The 25,689-nt window shown below is 36.9% G+C and overlaps 1 protein-coding gene across 1 annotated transcript in view; it reads right to left on the bottom strand.

Moving 5' to 3' along the window:
- Positions 1-132: 132 nt before the first annotated feature.
- The window catches only part of EEFSEC (eukaryotic elongation factor, selenocysteine-tRNA-specific), a gene marked incomplete at both ends in the record, with an annotated part of 36,142 nt that continues 10,585 nt past the window's right edge, over positions 133-25,689 (bottom strand). The window contains one exon of the mRNA XM_008938275.1: positions 133-771. Within this exon, the coding sequence (XP_008936523.1) occupies positions 133-771 (639 nt within the window). The remainder of the gene's footprint in view (positions 772-25,689) is intronic.

Raw genomic sequence — 25,689 nt, 5'->3', positions numbered from 1 at the left:
AACCTAAAGGATTCTATTATTCTATGTATGAAGACTCTGGAACGTACTACTGGAAATTCTGTAGCACAAATGTGTACTCACACAGAACAAATATTCCCCCTTCCCAAGTACAGCATTAAAGACACAGCTTACCCTTTCCACTTGCCCTTCTTTGTGCTTCAGTTTGTACACTTTCAGCTTTGGAAGGAATGTCTCTGTGTAGTTCTTGTCTTCCATGCCTTGGAGCAGTATCCCGTGAAACGCCAGCCTGCAGGTATTCGCGTGGATATCTGTATCCAGCTTGGAGCCAATCACAAGGCACAGTCTAGGGCAAGTGACTGGTTTTTCAAACTCTAGCAAAGCCCACTGTTGTCTTGGGAGCTGGGTTTCTGCCTGGTCATTTTCTTTGTTGTCCTCTGAAGAATTTGAGTCCTTGGACAAATATTCCTCTTGGTAAAGATAATCTTTTTCAAAATCAAAAACGTTTTCTTTCATTTCTTCACTGAAGTCAGCGGGGGCTGGACTGAAAAACATCACTCTTCCCATAACTGTTTCATGACCAACTGTGATATGGAACTTGGCCTTGGTCTGAAGAGCTCCTCGAAAATACTGGATTTTTTTCAGGGAAATTATTGCAGCATGGATGGTGTGTAGTGATTCCGGGGTGCAAATCAGGCCTCGTTCTAGCAGTTTAGGATCAAACTGGGTAACACAGATGCCTACTCTGTCACCCTGCATAGCATAAGTCACAGGAGTATGGAACATCTGCATGGACTTGACTTTCTTTGTCACCTATTGATAAAACAGCAAGAAAAAAATGGCAATTAATTACACAAGTACATCACCAGCACCTGCACTCTTGTAAGATGACTGACCTTCTGGAAGAGTCCACAATTGAAAAAGTAAAAAATTAACAGATTAAGAACATATTCCACCATTCAGAATTACCAGAGGTTGGAGCTTCTTAGCTCATTCTATATCTGTTCATGAGACTGTAAGATTATATGGCCATAATTATGTTGATAGCTGCACTATCTGTGCTACAATACCTACATACTACCTGCAAATCAACAGACATGGCCGCACCATGGAACAGATTAATGTACTTCCCTTAAGCACTTGCATCATCAAAAGTGTAGCACTACAACACCCATCAAGCACCTATCTGATTGTTATCCCATTAGTCCTATGAAAATTGTTTCATACATTTGTCTTAGTTGAATTCAACTGTAAAATGTTCAGAACCAAACACCTTCCTTTACAGTGTATTTGTTCAACACCAAGCAGAATCACAGAATGTTAGGGGTTGGAAGGGACCTCCAGAGATCATCGAGTCCAACCCCCTGCCAGAGCAGGGCCATCTAGTCTAGGGCAGGTCACACAGGAACGCATCCAGATGGGTCTTAAAAGTCTACAAGGGAGGAGACTCCACAACCTCCCTGGGGAGCCTGTTCCAGTGCTCTGGAACCCTTACAGTAAGAAGTTTCTCCTTATGTTGAGGTGGAACTTCCTGTGCTCCAGCTTGTGACCACTGCCCCACGTCCTATCGCAGGGCATAAGTGCGAAGAGATTGCCCCTTCCTTCCTGACACCCAGCCCGTATATACTTATACACATTAATTAGATCTCCCGTAAGTCTTCTCTTCTCCAGACTAAAAAGCCCCAGGTCTCTCAGCCTCTCCTCACATGGCAGGCATTCCAGTCCCCCAACCATCACTGCAAAATAATTAGCAATACAAAAATCTACCATCTCTTAGCCTAGAATATTCCATATATTAAAAGAAAAAAAGCCCTCAAAAGCTCCTCAGAGCTTTCTTGTAAAGATCTGCATCTTCATAAATACATGGCTACCATTAGTATAACTGCAATGTGGGGTTCCACCTATTAGGATTATTGTAGGAAAAGTGTAGCAGTGGCTACCACTTAAAATTTATTAAATTCTTCTTAGGTGCTATAAAAATTTGACCTTAATGAGTTTGCTACTCTATTGCTTATTTAAAGGAGTTCTCAAGGAAAAGAAAAGAATGAAATAAAGATCAGTCTATGCTCAGATTGGTCAGGATAAACCAGTTTAGTTTAACAGAGCTTCATTTTTGCTTTTCTTTCAGTTCTGCAAACCACCCCGTAATAAGATTCCCCTTTGCTCCCAGTCTGCACGTGACCAAATGTTTTTTTCTGGCAATATGTTTATGTTGCCACCTGTTGTATTAATACAAAAGTGGGATTCTTGGAGACGTCACCACTCTGCCTGAAGCCTGTACGTTTAGATAGCTTTTAATACTGAAATATTTTTGGCAATAAAACATATTATCTTCTAAATAAATACCAAGTACATGGAAAAAGTCCTTAGTAAAGAGAAGTTATACATAAAGTACTCTTGAAGGGCTGAAATTAAGATTCAGATTCAAGAACTGAACTCTCCGTGGGCATCCTCTGTTCCAGAAAAATTTCTGTAGTATTTTCTTACTCAATGTACAATACTGTGAATTCGTACAGAACAGCAGCATTGCTAAAACACATCTCAACTCTCAGTATAATTTCTTCTTCTCTCTCCCTTAGTACCAATTCTACAGCTATCAAAAAGGTCCGTGTTAAATGCTGTTGTGTAGGTCTCAGCATCCAAGCCAATAGTATCTGCCTTACTCAGCTGGAACTGTTCTCAAATCTACCCCCAACCACTGCACATCCCTTAGTAGCCCACCTTCTAATCCTGGCCCAGCATTATTATCTACTAACTCCTGGAAGTAAGAAATCAAAACACACAAGCACTGATGAAGAGAATCCCAAAACAAAGGATTGGACTATGCAGATCTGAGCTTCATTCTCAGTGTCACACAGCTTAGACCAAACTGTTTAGGTTACACTATTCACAACAGCCCAGAAAAATTAGCCTTTCAATTTCAATCACAGAACTCTTTACTCAAAGCATATTTCTGAAAAATACCAGTTTTTCTGCATCGTGGATGCAACGCCTAAGTAGAAACGGAACTAGTTTTCACCTTTTCTACAAAGTCTGCTGCCCTATATGAAGGGCATATTACTTGGCTTCAGACTAATCTGTTGTATGCCTGTTTCCAACATCACCAAACTATACAATGCTAAGAGAAAACTGTAGAGGAAAAAAAAATGGAAAAAAAAAAAACTCAGAAGGGAACAAATTGCAGAAACTTAGATCAAAATAGAGGAGTAGATGAAAAGTCTATTGGCTGAACTAAAACCTTCAGTAAGTGGAACAAGAAGAGCTCTCCAAATAAGTCAGCAAAAAATGGTCACAGGCAGTATACAGAAAGCTGATTAGAAAAAGGAAAAAATCTAGCAGCTACATGGCCTCCAGAAAATAACAAAACCCCTGAATTCCTTCTTGACATCATAATTATACAAATAACAATGGCTATGAGCTTCGCCACTAGAAATATTGTTTGGATTCCCTGAATCTCTCTCTGCTAACCAAAACCAAAAGAAACACCCTTTTCCAGATTACATAAATTATTATTGCAACACTTTTCAAATCAAATGCCACATCAGTGCCTGCAGACTCCACAGAATATTATAAGGAACGAGATCAAGAGGTGTGTTTATGTAAGAGAAAAACCTCCCACTCAAAAGCCTGGACCAAAATAGTTTGGGATGACCTTAATGTCCGAACTGACTTAAAAGGCTATTCTAAATGCTCACTAGATTCCAGTTTCAAGCATTTTTATACTCATATTTATTATCCTTTTAGCCAAGTTGCCTAGACAGTACTACCTATCTAAATGAATTTTGAAGAAACAATTTAGCGTTTACCTCCACCTCTCTATTCACTTTCAAGGTTGTAATTTTGAAGACTAGAAGTACAGGGTCTGGAATCAAACCCTTCCTTCATTTGCTCACTGTAACCTGCCCTTCCCTTCCCTTCACCAGTTCAATCACTGTAGTAGCTGCAACACTGGTGATAGAAGTAATGTTGAAGGATTTAAAAAAAAACAAAACAAAACAAAAGATCCCAAGTTTTTCTAAACAGGTTTCAAAGAAATAAGCACTACAAGACTGAAATTGCCATATGAAAAATACCAACCGCAAACATTTGGAAAGGACTTTTGTGACCTGATATGTGACAATACTGATGGTTAATCTTTCATCTTCTACAGCCATGGACATGTTGAATAAACTAACAAAAACAAAGGAGTCTTCTGTCACTATCACTCCTCAACAGAAAAACAGAAGATGCACAAGAGATCTACACAGTTTTCCATCTCAGAGTCACAATATAAAGATGTTTTTTCTTTTCATTATTAATATTCCAGTTTATAACATTACTTTTTAGAAACTTACCACCTAAACAGTTAAGTGAAATGATTACAAGAAATATCTGCCAGTCTCTAAAGCAGACTACACATATTCATCTGAAATAACTTTCATGGTATTCAGATGACATTAAAGAATAAGAACTGTGTTTAAAAATACCTAGTCTTGTGTGCATATACTCAGAATACATCTTAGCTTTTTATTAGGCATCTATAAAACATTGCTCAAAAGCATTATGCCTGATCTCTTCACTTGAATTAGCTCAAATGACCAGGCTTGATGCAGTTGACACACAACCCATCCGTAACTATCAGGAGAACTTATAAGTATTTCTAAAATATTCACTTCTTCAGAAGTGAAGGGCCTGACTTTCAGAGAGTTCTGCTCATCCTCAGGCATGTGAAGGGCAAGACACTGAACTACTCAGCCTACTGCAAGTCAGCACTTCATGCTGACCTGCCCCATTACCTTGCTTGTGATTTAATCAGCCTATCTGTATTTGTTTTGAGTATAAACATTTTTCCCCCCCCCGTATTCATGTTATCTTCCCATACCTAAAGTTCCCATGTATCAGAGGGCAGAAGCAAATGGGGAGAACACATTCAAGCCCATTCCTTTTTTCCTACGTGTTCTCAGCATCAGAATGAACTGTAAAAGAATTATACAGCACAGTACTTTAACTGACCACAAACTCTGTTCCAAGAGCATAACATACAAAGGAATTAGAATCTGGCCAGAACAACGCTGGAGTGCGCTTTAGGTGATTGGGAGTGTGTGTGGATTAGATCACACGAGAACTGAGTTGGAATTGCATCTCCTTCAAAAGGTCAGATGTGGAACCAGCAGAGAAGTGAATCAGAGAGTTGATCTGCACCCACTGGATCAAATAACAAGAGCCAGAGTAGCTTTAAATCACCAACTTCCTGTTTTCTGAGCAGACCATGAACATTACTACAGTATTTCATTCCATTTCACTCTGACCCCAACTGACATAAAGACATTTGTCCATGGTTTAAAATACTCCAAATATAGGGTTTTCCTTCAAAAGACAGAAGTACACAACTAAAATTCATCTTTGTTTTGTCTGGCTTTTAAAGTAGAAACCTTGAAACAGTGACAAGGATGCAACTGGCCCCCAGTATTAGATTTCTCTTACACATACCTAGTTTCCATATGTAAGGATCCCCACAAGTTACAGCACAGTTCTAAACTTTCACATATTTTCTTTAGCTTTACAGCAATAGAAATTTGAAGTAGGGAGTTGAGGCTGGATCACTCAGTCCACCCATCTACCAACCAAATGATATTAAATACTTCAGAAAATCATGTCTTGAGCTATAAGAGCTCGTAACTGACACCAACTATGACCAGTACCCTTTGGCATTTCTTTGCGTTTATTTCAAGCATCCAATTTTTGTCCTCAGAATGCTGCCTATGAAAGCACTTCTATCTCATCTTATCCATGACAATAGTGCAATGCCCATTTTAGCAATCCGCTAAATAGAGGTATGTTCTACTCTTCTGTGGAGAAATTAGGCATTTAGACACAGAAAGTGAACAACATTGAGTGCAAGTTTAAAGAGACAGGCTTCATTGCATGCAAACAATGTAGGTAAACACGGAAAACTTGTATTCAGTTGGCAAATTTGCTACAAACTTCACTAAGAAATACACTCACATGGTTTTCTGACAATGTCACAAGGGAATTGATTGTATTCTCAAGAGACATGTAGAAATCTTAGGTCATTTGCAATGGGATTTGCTTCACTTTTAAAATTTTATTTGTATTATCACATTAGTGTTCCTAAAAGATTATGTAAAGGTCCATAAAAAAGGGTGAGAAAGAAGTTTGTGTGTCCAAACGCAGATTAAAAAAAAGCAAAACAGAAACCAAAAGCACCCAAACAATTCAGCTCTTAAGATAAACAAATGTATTCAACAGAAGAGAACCTGTTATTTGAAGACCAAAGTAAAAGCCCACTAAGATTTTCAAAGCAGTTTAATACAGACTAATAGAAAACAGGATACAGAAAAAGCCCACTAATGACTTTTTTCCCTGATTTCAGAGCTTCTTTTCCTTTATTTATCCAACTGCCATTAAGTTATCAACCATATGCCACTGCTTGCAGCTTCTTTAGATAAGAACCTAGCCACACTGCTGTGTCACAGAGCTGTGAATGCATCCTTGATACAAAAGATACATCAACCATACTTGCCCATAATACTGATGAGAAACTGTGAAGTTAAAATAATTAGGTCTCAATAACCTATTAGAAAAATAACTGATTATAAATGGGGTACTTAAAAGGGGTATTACATATGTACTACAAAAATAATAATAATAAAAAAAAAAAAAAAACCCCCACTTCAAATGCAGAAGACACTAACCAGTTTAAAATAAAAATCACATCTTGGACATCTGCTAAAAGCTGCATCTTTAAATTTACATCCAAGAAGGAAGAGGAACTGATAAATAAGAAAAGCACCATTTCAGCCCTGAGGTTTAGAATTACACCGAGAGCCAGCCTACCTAAATCAGCACTCAAACAAGAAAAAAAAAAAAAAAAAACCCTGAGGGGCATAAACTGACCATACATAGCAGCAACATGCCCAATAGAAGAGACACCTTAACATCATCCAGTAGAAGTGCCTCCATACAGCTGAAGAGGAGCAGCAAACTAATGCTCAACTGAACAACCAGAATATATCCCATGTCCGCTGCTTTCGAAAGCAAGGACTGCCTTCCTATTGTTCTACTACACCAAAGATTCCAACAAAGCGTAAGGCATCTCATCTTCCTGCTTCCAGTATCATCTCTTGGTGGTCAAAGGATACAAAGCTACACTGTCAAAAACAGCACAGCCCACTTGTCTGAAAGGCTACAACAATTTTTAGATTTCTCCCAACCATTGTCTAAGAACATATACTGAAAGCAAGCAGATGTTTCTATAAATTCCCTTCTGAACATAAAGAATGATAAATTCTTTGCTTTATGAGGGATGACCATTCACAAGCAAATCCAAGTCCTACAGCGGTAATGTGTTTAGCAGGAAGGCAAACCACTCCTGCTCAAGTGTCAAAAGGACACTCAAGCTGCAAGGGCACAAAACAGCAACAAGGAGCATGAGTCTAGGCCTCTAGGCTACTCCATCTACATTCTCTGCACAAATTAAAAGAATTTCTTTTAAAAATTAAGATCTGGAATATTTTCTTAATTCTGAGATGCCTTTGCAATCCATGTCATGTCTCAGTGAACATGAAAAAACATTAGTTCCAAATCTTCAACCAGACTTGCAGAACAGCATAAAATGGAGATAAAAAAGGAGCTATCACTAGTGCAGCAATCAGACAACACAAGCTCTGCCCACTGCTCAGGTTGTAGAACGCAATCTCTTCTGAGTCAACATCGTAATGGCAACTAAGACCAAGTACAAAGAGTAGAAACCTCAGAGAGTCAGAAATAATTCCATGTTTAAGTGCCACCAAGATCGCGTGGCTTACTAATAACTTTCTGAAAGATCTTGAATATTTCTTGAAACTAATATTTGTCCATGGCCTCACTTTGCCTCCAGATGGGAAAGGAATACAGCATCTGGAAGAAAAACTATTTTACATAGGATGATCCTTTTAACTTAATTTTTTTTAAGTGAAATTTATAAGGATATTCAGCATATGACCACTGTGGTGCTTATGTAATGCCACACACATGCTATGGGATTCTATTTAATACACTCCTCCTGATAACGTAATGCCATAGCTTGAACAGCCTTCACTGCAACACTGGAATACAGCAATATAAAAGAGGATACTAAAATCCCTTTTGCTTATTTCCTTTCACAGTATCTAAAAGATGGCTATGCACCCAGTAAATAAAGCAGGTCAATGATCTTACTATCATGTTAGCTTTAATACCATAATTTTAACTTAAATTACATGCATGCTATATTCATGTGCACAAACACAAATAAAAAAATTACAAGTGTTATGATTAAGATTTTGCATTTCATAAAGTAAGTGATCTTCTAGGCCTATGTATTCTTTTGTGGCATTTAAGTATATAATCTCATTTTTTTTCAGCAGAGACTGATCTATCCTGTGCACAGCCTGGACAAAGCTCATTCAATAAGAAAACTATCCTCTTATTTATTTTCTTCTCATGATTGAACTGTCCTGAATTAGTTATTTACTGTAAATCAGATTCACACTCTCTTCCATATATGCTATCTTACTAGACTATCTGTTTGGTAAACTTCTGTAATCTTGTCATCCTTGTGATATAACATGACCTAACACCTCACTGCAGATCAGAAACTCAATTGTATAATTTGTCAGAATCCAAATTGTCAAGAAAACCCCAACATCTAGTTTTTGAAAGCAACACACTGATTTTTCAGAATATTTATGATTTCATAGCAATTTTCCTCACCCACAGCAAAGCCTCCAATAGCCTCAACTGCTTTGGCCAATTTTCAATTCACACCAAAACCCTCAAATCCAACCCTTGCGTCCCCAGCTTCCACATGCAAATACTGCAAGAGATGTTACCCAAGCCATACTCAAATCATGACTCTTCCCATCTCTCTGTTTTGCTACAGAAGGCAATCAGGCTGGTCAAGCACAATTTACCCTTGCAGCATTTCCTGGTAATATGTTCTTAATATGTTCTTCAGCTCCCATCCCTTACATCTTCCTCCTCTGCCTGGGGTTCACAAGAGCACTAAGTCCCAGTCAACCTTTTTTTTCTCTCTCCATTGCCTCCTCTAGATTTGAGTATATCTATTCACACAGGGGTGCAGCACCACATCTCCTTTAATCCTCTGACTACAAGAACATAACAGCCATACACACTGAATGCTTGGGGCTGTAGGACACTCCATGGACGTATGGCAGGAAGCAGAAGCCAGATACCTACTAGATATCTTTTAATCTCCAAATCTCTAAAATCTCTTAGTGGGTGTGGAGATTTTTTGTTTGGTTTTGTTTGGTGTTTGTTTTTGTTTTTGTTTTTGTTTTTTTTTTTTAATGTTACTGAAAAAGGAATCTTGCTTAATCTTAATCTTGTCAATATCCTTAAACAGTATGGCTTGTGCCATTTCTCAATGCAGATGACACAGTACACATCTTCGAAGCATAGTATGTCACTGAGTTTAGCCAGCAAGTGTCTAAGCAGAGAATGTCAGACCCATAGTAAGACTATGTCATACAACAAGCTTAATGTTAAATCAAAATTTGTGCAACTTCTCAAGAAATATGTCAATAAAACTTTTCAAAGATAAATTCTAAAATGAATGCAAAACGATAGGTTAAAGAAAGGTTGGATTTTCAGTTCATTCTGTTGGAAGAAATTTTTTTTCCAAATAGATTTAGGTTTAGAACAATAATAATACTTTTATCTGAAGACTTCAAAGTCACGAGCAAAAGAATGTATCACAGTAAACATGGGTTGAAGGTTTTATAGAAGAACTTCTACTGGGATTTTTTCTTCTTCTTTAAAAGAAATTTGTTTACTACCAATCTTTGAAAAGCATAAAAGGGAGGAAGCTATAGGGTAAAGAAGTAAAACTTTTACGTGAAAGGAACATTTGGAGCTTTGTGAGAAGGCTGGTTTTGGTAGAACGTGCGACTTGTAGCCCTATGTGAGTAATATTATATCTCAAATAAAAATCAGCCCATGAATATACATAATCCAAAAGGTAATTCTCCCAATCTCTGAAATGTAATGGAGCCACTCTAGATCACTGAGGCATGAATATTTACCGTATTCAGGCTTTACTGCTCTCGATCTGGGTTCAATTTTGCAAATTAAAATGAAGGCTCTGTGGATAGAGAGATTAAAGAAGAGCATCCCAAAGCCTGCCTGTTTCCTTGGTGTGGTAGTAGTGATCTGGTTACCCTTCTGTTAGGTTATTTCTTTTTACTTAATGGAGTAGGTCAAAAGCAATTGAGAGTGGAAAGAGGGGGTCATTATTGGGTCACAACCTTGGAGTTAAAGGCTCACTGAGGAAAACAAACATAGGGTGAACATAAAGCTGCATTTTAAAAAAAAAAAAAAAAACTGCAAGGAAAAATAATATTTTCAGCTCTTTTAACTTCTATTTTGATAGGTTAAGGGGAAAAAATAAGAACAAAGTTCTTTTGCTCATTTCTTTCTCGTGAATAAAATTCTCCTGTCCATTCTCTAAATTAAGCTCGTTAATAGAAAACACGATTCATACAAAATGAAACAAAGGTGATGAATAATTACTGAGAGATCTGGTAGGCTTCATTAGTTGTGACAAACGTTAGCATTAATCATGATGATTTGTACATCTTCCACAAAATACTTGGAATACAAACACAACATCACTCTAGTGCAATACAGCAAATAAGCAGACAAGTACACACATCAGTACAAATCAAATGACACGGTACTACTCCTAGTGAACTCCTTGTACTAATTACAATCAGAGCAGAAGCAACCCCTGCTACGAGAAGAAGAAGAATTTAACCACTATCAGAAAAGTATTTTTTACAATACTTCTTAGTTTACGAAATAAGAAACAATTGGTATATAAAGCCTCTGTAGCTTTTCCTTGAGTAGGATTTTTTTTTTTAGTGGCAAATTTTAAAGAGTTCGACTCAAGGAATTTCTAATACAAGTCAGTAACTGTGATTAAGATTGGACAAGTAACTTTATATCCCCTACATTGTATGAGTACAGAACAAATGGATTTATCCCTACCACCTTGGCAAATAATACTAAGCTATCAAAAGAACAAAGCAGTAGGGTGCTGCACTTAGATGCAGCAAAAACAAATTCTAATGCACAGACAAATGGTAAAAAAAGAGTCAGGTTTACAGTAATGATTCTGATTAATACATTCACGTGCTGCTGGGGCAAGAAATGGAAAGGAAGAGCAGAAAAATACAGACGAAAAAAATCAAGAAAGAATGAAGAGACGGCATCTTATGAAACTGGAAATAAAGCCAAAATGTAGTGGTCATTAGCTACCAAAACTGGCATTTACCATATAGAGGTGCCATGTGATGTCTCATGAAATAAGAAATTAACATTTTTTTTTTGCTTCTGAGCTACATCCTGGTACCAAAGGGTTACTGTGCTTTGAAACCTTCACCAACGGCCTTACTAAACATTTAATATTTTTCTTTCTGCTTTCTTAAAGACCCCAGATGTGTTCTTGTAGATCAAAAGAGAGCAACTTATAAAGTTAAACAAAATCAAGGGCTTTTGTTCCGAGGCATCGTTGCTGAACTAATTATTCCTGGATGTTGTTTAATGAAATAGCGGTGCCATATATTAAAACAGTTAACAGGATGAGTTGTGTGAGTTATAGGAAAGGTCTGATCTGGGATTATAAATTTAAGGTTTTCTTCAAAGGAGATGAAACAACCTACTCAACTCCCCAGTCCTCTTTCTGTCACTGAAAGATTGAAATAAAGGAACTCAAAAATGTATGAAAGCTGAAATATCATTCTACATATTTACCCTTCCCTAAATGACAGAGAACTAAAGATGGAGGAGTTCAAAAAAACTCCTGAGATTCTTTGAGATGGGGAAATGAAGATCTAAGTTATAAGTTACCCTGCCTTATAACCTGAATGCTACAAAGCACAAGTTAAAATAAACACTGATAAGGTCATATAAGAAACTTCACTTTGGATGCACATACACAAAACAAGAAAGGAATCCCATCTTAAACAACCCAATGCAAATATTTACCAGAGCCACTTTTATCAACAAGGAGGGGGGGGAGGGGGAGGGGGAGGTAAGCAAACAGCTATTACAGCATCAAATTATTAGTAGAACTGGATTTTTTACATTATTCTGAAGCCCCCAGCCCCATCAATATTTTTGGTAAAAAGCTAATTTAACTATAGGTTTACCTTACCGAGAGAAACAAGACTCTTGAGATCCCTAAGGACATCTCAGACTAGGAAGGCAACTTTTCAGAACCAATGGCTCTTATACATTCAGACAATAAACATTTCACTTCCCTACTGATAGTCTACTCTGTGTTTGTATTTTACAGCCTGACACCAGCCAGCCCAACACTTGACACCTAATTAACAGACCTAGGAGCTGGAGGTCCATATACTGATCACACTAAATGGGATTAGTGTGAAATAAAAAGTTCAAAGGGTCTTGACCAAACTTCACCACAGCCCAGCTGTGACAGCTGCTATGAATTTGTGTATCCAGTGCCCCACGTTTTTATTAAGAGGGGTCTGGCGCACAAGGGTATGCTGTAGCCTATGAGATCATGAAGGTTCACCTAACAATGTCAGGCTCTGTAACTGTAGTGACTGACTGAGGAAAAAAATCCCTTTGCTTGTTTGCATAGGTCTTTTTGATTAACTCATGAAAAGGGTCCCTCACCTCTGATACAACAAGCATTTACAATAGACGTAGAGTTGTGACTTCTTCGCCTCTCAAGGATTTGTTAACTTGCTATGGAAGAGCTGTCCAATCTGAAAAAAACCTAGGTTTTATTATGAAAGAAATAATTCCCAATACATGCTGCAAGCATACCTAGTATGTGCTGACAATGACAGCCAGGAACTCTATTCAAACGACAGAACTCCTAACTATTATCTTTTAAACACACCTTCTATTTGCCTAAACCTCTCAGCTGTCATAAGGTGAATAAATATTTCTACATTTTACACATACCCCCCCTTTTTAGCAGCTCTACTGACATGATTTTTTAAACCTTCATCAAGATCGAAATAAATTACAACTATCACCAACTTATTTCAGTATTTCCAAGTACCTGTGCCTATTCATTTCTTATTTAAAACAAGCCTCCTCATTTTCCAGTACCGAGTACCATAGACACACCTGCAACAGAAACATGGGACATGGGAAATCTGCTGCAAGGCAGGAGAAGGAAAAAGCCCATCGTGCAGAGATGTGCAAGTCAATATTCAGGATAAACTAGGAACAAAATGAAGTTTTGCTTTTGTAAGTGCTTTTATTTATTAATTTGTTTTTGGATTCACTCTGTCAGAATATTTTCCAAAATATTTGAGGAAGACTGAAGTTGTGGATGCTCCATCACCGAAGGTATTCAACATCAGGTTGGATGGGGCCTTGCACAACATGATCTAGCGGGAGGTGTCCGTGCCTATGGCAGGGGGGTTGGAACTACATGATCTTTAAGGTCCAACCCAAATCATTCTATGATTCAATGTGCTTCGGGAGTTTATATAGCAGCAATGAGGAAATCAGTCAGAAGGAACGGATGGAAAACAGCTGTCAACTTGTAAACTGTTTTAATCCATTATGGGTCTTTTAAAAGGAAGCTAAATACGGTCTGTGAAAGGACCTTAAAAATAGGCTCACTGTGCTTGCAACACACACACATAACATATGAGACAGCACTAGAGCCATCATGTAAAAATACCTGACAGCAGACCACCAATGACAGTAGCTTGGTACAGGTAAGGAGGGCAATCTAACACCTACACAATAAGAGCAGACTGTTAATGATGGCACACAAAGGTATTTCACATAGCAAAGAAGAACTTTGAATACTTTATCAGTATTCCAGCACACCAGAACCAGCTTATCTGGCCTACTGTTGCTCTCTTTTTTTGTACTGTGTATCCCCTCTTCTGCTAGATTTCTTTCCCTGATTTCTTTCCCTGCAGAATCTTCCACTTCTTATCCTTTGGGTCTCACGGCTGTAGCTTGCCCAGTCACACCTGCTGACATGACCTTCACTGAAATGGCCAATGACATCTCAAAGTACCACAATTTGGCTTCAAAATTAACATTCCAAGACTGGAACAAAATTTCACATGTCTCTGCTCTGTCTGCAGTCAGGACTGCAAAACTACCTGTCACTCCCATCTGGAAAGCTAGAACCTTTTCTTTTTAAATCAAATTTGAGATTGCATGTAATCCAAAGTGTGCAAGCCGCAAGAAATTCTTTGAGATGACTGGCTCCAGTCCAAAGGGAGCTTATCTAACCTATCCACCAATGCAAAAATTTTTCCTTATTCCCTATATTATCTCGGGTTGGGTTTTTTTTTTGCCAGTGTAGTTTTAAAAGGTCCATCAGATTTTTCAGAGGTACTTCTTCACACCCAGGTTTCTTTATTTGCATATTTTTCACTATAGTCACTAGCTCTTACAGCTCCCTTTACCCCAAAATATTGGGGAAATATGTACTTCCTCAACAGCAAAAAAAATACATTGCGATTTTCTCTCTTGATACATCAAATATATTGTAATTGTATGCACCTCCTCAATTTCAAATTAAAAAATGCCCAAGGACAACCCACACATGCTATGGAGATAGACATCTCTGGGGAAAAAAAGTACAAAATTAAAAAACACCCAGTTAGGTTTGCTCCTTACTAAAATATAGGAGCTACATCTAGTCTCAGAAGAGAGTTGTAAAGAGAGACGAAGGTAACTATTCACCCTTGAAAACACACAGTACTGTACCTGCAGGCAGCTACCACTGCTCTTTGTGCAGTCGCTGCCAAGAGACCCCACTGCACCAGCCACACATCTACCAACTGTTCTTCATTAGCCAAAACATTCTTGTCTCAAAAGCCAAACCAGCATTTGCTCTCATCTTCAAGGTCGATGTTAGACAGAGGACGTTGCCATTTATCTTCAGTGCAAAGCGATGCTGAACTTACACTGTATATTCCCAAGTCTCTTAAATATAGAAAAACTATGTTATGAGTTTCTGTTATCTTTATTCTAAAAGATGCATTAATATTCTTCTACAGTAAATATAAATACAGAAGAGACTCATCACAGTGAGGATCCAGGATTTGATTCCTTGCAATTTTAGGAGACCGGACCAAGATAAAGTTTGAGATGAACCCTCCAGCCCCTTTATTTTATGAGGTTTTCAGCACAATTCAAATGGCTTGAAAAGTATTTTATAAAAATTTTATAAAAGAAATTTTATTGGAAATTACTAGGAACCTTTATTTACGAAGAAAAATGTCTAACTAGGAAAGCCTACAGTAAAAATCAGGAGTGAATCTGAAAGTAAGAACTGATCATATCGTTCAAAAGAAAAACTGTCAGTGTTACAATCTCTTGCTACTACAGCCAATGTTGATTAGAGGAAATTAAGTCAGCAAGCTGGCAAAACTAGTTGAAGTTTTATCACTGTCTTTCAACAGGAGGAATGGGAGAAAGATAATTTAAACACAGATGAGGCCAAAGATAAACAGAAAAATAAGAAAAGCTTTGAACTTGGCTAGTAAGTAAAGTCCAAAGTCCCTTTAAGTAGATGCTTACTCCAAACTGAAGAGACCCAGCTTTAAGAAGCAGTAAAATGAAAACAAGGGAAAGAAAACCACAATGCTTCAGCAAACACTTGTATACCCTGTATTTTACATATAACATATGTACATTTCATAAAACTTAGGATTATATTTAGGAGAAAAAAATTAAATTAAGTATAACATTTAGACAAAACAGCTACTGTTAGTCACTTAACGTTTTCATTTTTCTGTCTGTACTAAAGGCAAACAGCACTGTACCATTGGAATATTCTCTTCAGTCACCATCATTATTTCTTGCATTCCCTTTGGATATTATGTTTTATAACTATGAGAACTTTTTCTCCCTTTTCCTGCAAAAGGTAAGGTAGGTACCACTCACTGCCTTTGGTATTCTTCTTTCATTAAACTGAGATAAATTGCACACAGTTTGGAAAACATTCCATACCCTTATTTTTCTAAAGATATTATTTAAAATCCCAAAAGGATGTTAATATTTAACAACAGCATAAGGTTAGCCTATTAGAATATCAAGTCTGACACGTTATCTAAGGCAAAGGCTTATTTCAGTTGCTTCAGAAGAAAAACATGAAACCCCAGGACCTTACCAACTGTGCAGTAACGAAAATGTGGATGTAATGAACTCAAATCCAACCCTCAATAGTGGATTCCAATTACTGTGGTCATAGGAAAAACATTGACAAAATATAACACTATATTTTTCTGATACAGTGGTGAACAGTGCTGCCGAAAACCTTCCATGCATGTAAAGCTACAAAGAAAATCTGGTTCCTGCTCAAACTTCACTCTTTTTAGTCTCATTAGACTCCCCAGCACACAAAGGGGTGAGCTCTCATTCTGCAGTGACAATGAAGTGAAAAAGGGATGTTTGTATGAGGTTTAGCAGCAAATAAAAAGCATTGCTGTTATAAATTTCAGTAGAAACATTATTAAACTTAGTGGGGTCTGCAGTTTAATGTAGATTCAGCACAAGTAATTTTTTCTACAAGCCTTTGGCTCCATCTGCTGACTTTTAATATTAAAAATAATTGATGAGGCTGAAAACATTCATGGTTTTGGAACACTTAAATCCTCTACATTTTTGTAAGTGTGGTTCAAAAGGTATAATACCCCAAAAGTGTGTGGTCTAATAATTTTTTCAGTTAAAATTATCCTGAAGCAACAGTGTACCAGTCCTGAAAAGGTACCTGAGTGAGCTTGGGATGCACAAGGGGTAAACAAATCTTACTTGGGACACTGTCTGGAATCAGATTTAAGCAACAGGTATATATCCAGATGTTTAACAATTAAAAACCAAAACCGAGAAGTGAGATTCCAAGCAGACTAATAAAAAAACTCTGAAGATCTGTAACAGTCCTTGGGAGAGCTCGTTGGAGACATTTGCTTCATACCTGACTGCGTTTCAACTTCTTGCATTTTCCATGATATATCTGCTTCACAGAAACTAAAGCTCATTGTATTAATGAAGAAAAACATGATGAAGAAAAACAAGCCCAAATATTTGCCTGTTTCAGCTCCACATTTATTTTTTGTTAATTGCAGAATTTTGATTGTTATCAGAATACTCAAACTAGACAGAATTTCTACACAGAAGACTGCATATGAGAAATGTATCTAGTATACTCTTTAAACATGGCAGGGGTAAGTCTTAGACCCCAAAATAAAAAGCAACTACAGTATTGCACAGGCCGTTTTTTCAGTGAAACGACTAAATCCATCTTTAAGTCAAAGCAGCCTGATTTACCTAAACACTCCGTTCTCATTAGTGCGTATTATTTCAGTAGTAACTGGGCTAATCAGCATCTCTGATAATCTATTTTCCTTTATGACTATAAATCCAGCTTCCCCTCCCAAAAAAAAAAAAAAAACAAAACAAAACCCTAACACACAAAACTTTCAAGATTTCCTGTACCATTTCTGTGCATTCTGAAAGGTACTTTCCCATCATTATCAGCATAAGGGACATGGTCAGCCCCTCAAACCAAACCCCACTTGTTACAATTGCTAAGTATGGGGAAGATTTTATTTTTTTAAAAAACCTGCCATTCATAGATTCTACATCAATCTACTAAAGTCTTGGTATACGATTGACAAACATAGGTAAAAAAACAATAGATGGAATCAATGATTTTTTGCTAGGGTATCTAAACAGGGAATGAAGTCTTAGCTGTGTTAAAGCTAAGATTAAACAGAATCTGATACAGATCCTAAAGATCGCTCCGTATCACAAAGGGGTGAAAAACGCTCACTTTCATAGCTTTGCAGAAAAAAAACCCACACAACTTTTCTGAAATGAAAATACAAAACCCTTTTGCAAATGATACATGCCACAGACATGCTAGTTTCCAAAAAGCTTCTTTTCAAGCTATTAAATGTTTATAATATCTCCATTAGCACCAAGACTGAAACTAAAGGAATCCATTACAAAAGCAATTACTTTAATAAACTGAAAAAACCCTACGTGAATTTAGATTTTGAATAAAGATTACCAAGATATTTTAACAGTATATGAAACATAGGGAAGCTAAGTCTCATTTCTACAAGGTCATGTACAGACACAGGTAAAAGTTCAATAGTTTCAAAATCATACTTATGCAGAAGTTCACATCATTAAAAACTATCACCAAAGAACTTGGGATTTAGAAAGACGTTAAGGAAAATTTAAAAATATAATAATATTTAAAGATAAATTTAACCTTCTGTAATTTTGATTTTCCATATTCAGGAAAACAGCAAGAAAACAAGCCATGCACACTGTAAAGCACTGTGCACGATCACAAAAATTTTAATCACGTCAATGTACTCTCTGTCAAAGTCTCTCTAAATCCTGACTCAAGTAAAAAGCCCTGGTTGGTGTCAGCATACCTAAAGGACACTGAACAAATGAAAGGCAGGATTAAAACTCCACTTCTGAGCTGATCAGAAGAGACCTTGTCCATCAGGGACAAAAACAACGTAATGTATAACAAAAAGCAATAATACAATGTTTGATCTGTGGAGTTACACGTACTGTGCCAGAAAACTAACATTATGGATTCAAAATAACATTAACTCAGACCCCTACATATTGTGGATACCTAATGGTATGTTTTTACAACTGTTTGTAATGTACATGTCAGATGGTCTTTCTTGTGAGTCACACCATAACCACAAAGCTATGCCTAAATATTAACTTCTTTCTCCTTCCCCCCATTTAAGTCTAATGTAAAAATTTCTCTGCCTCTCTTCAGGTATAAGAATTTTCAAAACATCTTGCCAATATTAACTTCATGCAACCCTCAGCCAAGAAATACACCCACCATTACTAAAAAAAACCCCAACAACAAAACACTAATATATCATATTTTTGCCTTTTTAATTAAAACAGGAAGCTTGCGTAAAAATACAAAAGAAAAGCCCAAGCTCTCAAAAATTAAGAAAATTAATAGAACTCTTACATTCATCTTCTTATTTGTGTGGTTTTTACACTAGAAAACTATTGTAATTTAAAAAAAAAAAAAATGTTGCTTAGCTTCCTGCCAAAAATATCCCTTAAAGAAAAAAGGAAAGATAATACCTTTAATGATTTTTGTAATCCATCAGATCATATACATGTTTTAAAGAGGCAGAGGCTACTGAAGCCACCACTGTCTTCACTAAACATGTCCATGTTGATCTTATTACTTTTATTATCTCTATTTCCAACATTAAACCTGAAGTTTGCAAACATTTTTCCCCCATCCCCACAGATTTTAAAATCGTCTAAAAGTAGGGATAGAGCTTGTGATCCCAGAGGACAACCACTCGCTCTCTGCAGATCATGCATCTGAAAAGTGGATTTAAAACCGGAAGTTCAACAATCTAAATAGTTAGGATGGGTGTGCTGTAAGAGACAAAAAGCAAGGACACAAGTGAAAGAAATTACTTGAAAAAGTTTTGAACTTTTTGTACTACAGACGTGTTTGGACTACAAACACATTTTAGGACTTTTGACTAATCTGCTAACACTTGCTGGAAAAACAAAAAGCAGACACATTTTCTACCACGATTTCTACCAGCTTGGAGATTTTCACCATTTTCCCCCCTATTTTGGCAACTGCATGCCTGAGAAATAGTAACACATCAGAAGAAATTATATTGAACTTCAATCTTAAGTAGCATTTGAGGCTCACAGGAGGCCTCTGAGCAAATCAGGACCACATCCTGTATCACTACATCAGAGAACATTCTACATCCAGAAAAAATTAAAGACTTATCCTATGGCAAAGACGCTTTATAACCTCCTCTGAAGCTCAACCAAGTAACCTTCCAGAAGACTAGACTGAGGCATTAATTTTAGGGTCCTTGACACCTTATTTGTACAAGTAACTGTTTCTCCCCAAAAGCATCACGTCAACAACAGAAAAGGAACATTTGTAACAGAAACAAGTCATACATTTTTATTTAAAACATTTTTATTCAATCACCACCTGACTCAAATTCTCTAACATTCAACACAAAATAGCTCAGGGTGAGATTTTGTGAGTCTGTGTCTTTTTGTTGGTTTGAGGGGCTATTCTGGGTTGTTTGTGTTTTGGCTTCTTTTCCTGGTTGTTAGGGTTTGGTTAGTTTGGTGTGGTGTGTTTTGTGCTGGTTTGTTTCTTTACAAGGATTTGTATACTTCTTTGCATTTAGATTAACAGGTGTTGCTTTGTGTTCACTCAAGGCCATAATGGGCATCTTAGTCAGAATTTATTTCCATCCTTTACAAAAAAAAAAACCCACTACCATATTTTCAAGTTTCCCCGACAATTCTCTTTCCTGTGATTTTGAGTGTTTGTGGTATACCTGCATATTCCTCACTCCTTGAAGACTTCAAATTATTGTTAACTAATCTCCACAAGCAGAATAATTGTCTTCAACTAGGCAGAAGAAATACTACATGAATACTACTTATATTTCAGAACTGAAATGTTTAAAATAGCACATTTTCTCCCTAAGCCACCACTTAGCGTGTTGCAGTCATATGTACTAGGTGTTAGTCAACAAACAAAAGCCTCTTCTAGGGATGGTTTGCATAAAAGTCTACTAAAATTCATTATGTAATTAATATAACACTAACAAAAACCAATTATAACATAGTAAATAAAGTGTTCAGATGAATACTGGGAAAGAGCATAAAAACTTCAAGACGTTCTGGAACTTCACACAAAACTTTAGTGACAGAAGTATCTGAATCATTTTTAGTACCTCTATTTTCTGTTAAAGAAAAAAATGGATGTCTGGACATATAACAGGGCCATTGCTTCCAATGAGCTAATCTGTTCTCATGGCTGATTTCTGCCACGTAAATTGAGCAAGCAGTAAGGTCATCCCTGCCATTCTTCTGCAGAATCTGTTACACACCCTATGTACAGGATATATCTTAAAAATAGGTTGCCTAGACAGAAGACAAGTCAGCTACTAAATCTAACTTTCATAAAGGCCTGATAGTTTTTAAGCCTACAATTTAATCATTTAAAGATGTATTAGCTACAGCAACTCTTTGAAAAGGCTATTTCACCTTTCCTTGTGATTTCTAAAGTGTGAAATGTTTATTCTTGTTTATTTATTCATTAGAGCAGAAAGAAAGAGAAACCAACTGCATTTTATGGCATATGCTTTCAAGCTAATCTTTACAATCACGAGAGTCTGGGAGTTTGTAGTTTTCATTTCAGACAGTTGCAAATTAAAATCTGTACCTAGGCATTCGTATCATGTTCATCGTAGTACTATCTGGGCACCTTACATAATTATATTATTCCAGCTGTAAATATTTGCTCTCTCTAGTATTACTTTTTCTTCCATTTTCAACCACACCAGCTATTATAATATAAAGCTGTGGAATACTCTAGTGAAGAGATTATCTCACATTTAGTTTCAACAATACATGTTATTATCACAGGCATACAACAACAGATACAAGTGATAAGCTTAACAAACATTTAAAAAGTATAGTCAATTCTCACGCAAGTTTCATATTCGTGAAAATAACAATTTAGAGTTTTATAAATGGGGTCATTTCAGGAACACAGTACAAGGCATGAAATCCAGAGGCCTTGCTATGGTGTTATGATAATACTTCAAGAAAAATACTCTCGTGATAGGCTAAATATAGGTTCTTGGACATTTATGCACTAGTACATTTTATTCTGTCTTTTGGTCAAATTTAGACATTTATCTTCAACAGTTCTGATTAAATAGTGTTTTCCATGTTCAGATTCTTTTTTTGCCACTGCCCAGATCTGAGCAGAACTTTATAATATGCAGACCATGGCTTAGTTAATGCAGCATTTGCCAAATTGTTCTGCTTCTTAAAAGCCTGATCAAACAGGGAATTGCACCGTATATGGATGACCAACGAAGAACAAAAACTGACATTCCCTTCCTTCATTCTGGTTACTGAAATTTTGCCAGAGCCTCCAGCACTTGAACTTAAATATTTAAAACATGATAGTTACTCACTGCCCTAACTAAGCCTACTCATACTGAAGTTAAATTCACAGGAGGAATGCAATGTGAAAGCTATGTTTACCATACAGGAGGCTACGTTTCCAACTACTCTTCAAGCATTCCATGAAGATTCCTGCTCAAATGGTATGTGTACGTGCATGTGGGTCTGTTTTCAATTGAATTGAGAACAATTCTACCTGATAAATTAAAATAAAAATAAAGTTAATGACTTGGCAGCAGCAATGCTTAAGCAAACAAGTTACGCAAATACAAACCAGCCATCCTTTGCTTTAAAAAGTTACTATAAAGTTTTAAACAAAAAGGCACATGGATTAAAGTTTGTCATTATTATAGCAATGCCCATTAACTTAGTTTCAAACTAATCTTGAACCCCAGGCTACACAAACCCAAAAATACACCTGATCAGTGGAGCAGCAAATAGCAGGAAATATGCTACCTACTAAGTCCCAGGATAACACACATAGTTTTATTCAGTTGCATCCCAGTCATGGCTCAAATCATCTTAAAAATCTTTCTCCTCCTGTATGCAGCTTACAGGACCGCTGCTTAGAGTACTCACTTTAGATAGCTCTAGGACTACTTTTCAAGCAATAAAGGCAAGACGTTTAGCCCCTGGAAAACAACAGCTGGCATTATCCTGTAGAGTAGGTATCAGAAACTTCTTATCTTCAGAAACTACCCCTGAGAAGGTAACACTGTTCACTGTTTATCAGGACTTGTCCTTTCTCTCACCAGACCCACCTGAGCTGTAGCCTATGAAAACAGGTTCAAAAATACCATCCCAAGTGTTTTCATCTGACCCTAACTGAGGTTTCAAACCAATATCTACTTGAGAGGAGGAAAGTACACACAACTGCAACTCAAGATTGCAACAGCACCTGAGAAAAAGAAGAGGGGAAAAAGGTTTCTTCAGTATACAATGTAAATTGAAAAGATCAGTCACTTTGAAGAGTCAACTTTGAGACTGGAAAAGCAGCTAGGGATGCAGAAAGATGGAAATAAGCAGGAGAAATAGTAGAATGAGCAGATAGGGAAGTCAAAGCAACAAAAATAAACCTAAAGGTCACGTGTCATCTTAATAGCTTATTAGATGTTGAGTTTTCTTTTCAATTCTGTTTTGGAGCCACAAACCTACAGATTTGTTTATCCTTAAATACGTTGCCATACTGAAGCCAAGTTACTCACTAATATAACATACAAGAACATATTCCATTTCTCCAATTGTGGCACTTCTCTACTGGGATACTGAGCTTCTCCATCAGACCCAGCAACCCAGTCCACCGGTAATCCCCCGAGAGCTACAGAATCCTGAGCACCACAGGTTGCGCATGGAAGTCACATCTGCCAGCAGCCTGCACTATCAGGAGAGCACACTCACGTGGCACACTAGTGGGGAGAATGCATGCAGTCCCTACTGAAACTATCCCACCGCAGTGCAAAGAGCAACCCCAGAACAACTCCACCTGTGTAATTTTCATGTTAGTCCAGTGATTCCCTCTTCTTCCTCTGTTTCTTTCACACCTTGTACTTCTGTAACAATTGTCCTCACCTTTTCTAACAGTTCTCATGAGGCAAAGGATTTACTGAAAGCTGGACAGAAAAAATATAATTTGATTTATCTAAGAAAATCAGTTATCGTATCAAAAACATTGTGAGTTCTCATATTTTTATCTATTCAGAGTGGAAATGATCCTATATTTCTTTTTCTTTTTGAACCCCATTGAACAATGTACCAGTTCTTAGAAAGTGAAGAGTGTTATTATTGCCTAACTATTAAGGAAAAATAATCTGCATGGCAACAGCGCAAAATACACACTTCAAATGATCTCATGCATTAACCACAACCAGTCAGCACTTCAGACACACCTGAACAAGCATTCGCTACCACAGAAGTACTGCCCAAGTTAACAGTCCACCTTGGAGAACAGCACCCTTTCCAGCAACACTGCACCCCCATGTGAGCCTGGATCCCAAATGACCATTTAAAGATGCTCTAAGTGGATAGAAGCAATGCAGAAATTACACACAAACCTCTTTCTGTTCAGATGCACTGGAAGAAGAAACTGGTATACTTTGGGTAATTTCTCATCCATTAGAAGGCAATCTGTATCCCAACTGTCTAGCTGGCAGGGAGCAGAGGGTACATCTAGACCTCCAAGAAAGGCTGCAGATGAATTTGAGTATTTGAAGAGTTAATTGGCCAGCACTGACTAGGCCACTTTTCTGCCTACAGAGATCACATTAGACACACAAGCTCAAAAAAAATAGAGTGTATGGTTTGGATTAGCACTGTTCAGGTTGGCTGTTCTCCCCTGGCTTCCTTCCCTTCTAACTCTGACCAAGTAGAAAAAAAATTTAAAACCCCATAATATCTATCCAACTCCCTTTTTATTATGTCTTATCCCTGGTCCTGAATAAAACAAACCTGAAAGTCCTTTATCTCATTCCCTCTTTTTACTGTACCTACATGATAATCAATAAAAAACTGCAAGCAATATGAACTAAACCACTGTACTTCAGTAACAGGTAGTGAAAGAATAGCAACATACAAATCTCCTCCTGAGCCTTTTAGAAGTCTGAAGTTACCTAACAATTTTTTAAAACTTATTTTTTAAATGTGAATTTCAAACAGATTCTGTTCTTTGGGGTCTTGAGGTTTTGGGTTTAGTTTTCTTTTTTCAGCACATGGTGGTTTTTTTTTTTTTTTTTTTTTTTAAAGGACAAACTAAAACAGAAATAATAAACAAAACCAAAAAAACCACACAGTAAAAAGTTACAAAACCATACATTGAAAATGAGGGAACTGAGGAACTGATCTTTAGAAAGAGCTCAGCATCTGCTACTCTTATTCTCTCAAGAGATTGAGCCAAAAAGATTTTAGAAGTTTTTATTGCCAGATCTAAATTTCATTCCACAGGCACTGGATCAGGTCTTTAATCCTTTACTTAACCACAAAGAACTGTGCTGAAGAGTTTAATTCTTCCAAAACAACTGATAATATCCTAAATGTTGAAAGCGGAGTACTTTTCAGTATAAGCCAAATCCTGCATGTTTTGCTTTTAAGTAAACGCCAGAGCAGATGCAAAACCAGTAGGATTCACACTGATGTTTTCTAGGAAAGGAGAAAATCTCCAAAAAACACAACCCATGCTTTAGAAGTGGCACACAATTTAAGCAACAGTTTAATACTTGTACTGAATTAAACTGCTTGTATAACATTATGTGTATATGTTTCATTTATTGATTTAGGATTTAAGACTCCTGTACTTTGTCATCCATGTATTTTAACATGTATTATGAACTGCTTTTTCATTATTTTATTGATTACATTTCACTGATTCTTCCCCAAAATTTCTGAACTGCCCCTCTTCACAGAATTTCAATGAAAATAAAATGTACAAGGCAAGCTAATCAGAGCTCTTGGGACATCAGATAGGTTGAATCACTCATGTGGACTAAAGCAGATATAGCTGTTTTAAGTTGAATAGCTATTGTAGTTTGAAGGAAATAATCTTACAAATACTATTTGGGTTATTCCATCAGACATGGCAGAATTTTTTTGTTGGATGAGGCATAAAAACTACAAAATGTTTGGCAAAAAACACACCAAGGTTATATAGCCAATAGAAGAGGTAAAAAAACCCACATCAACAAAAAGACCTACTTACTTTTCATATGG

This window comes from Merops nubicus, unplaced genomic scaffold, assembly GCF_000691845.1.
Source record: "Merops nubicus isolate BGI_N331 unplaced genomic scaffold, ASM69184v1 scaffold8614, whole genome shotgun sequence".
NCBI classification, from domain to species: Eukaryota; Metazoa; Chordata; class Aves; order Coraciiformes; family Meropidae; genus Merops; species Merops nubicus.
Note: the sequence above shows the minus strand (reverse complement) of the source record. Positions and strands in the feature narration are given on the sequence as shown.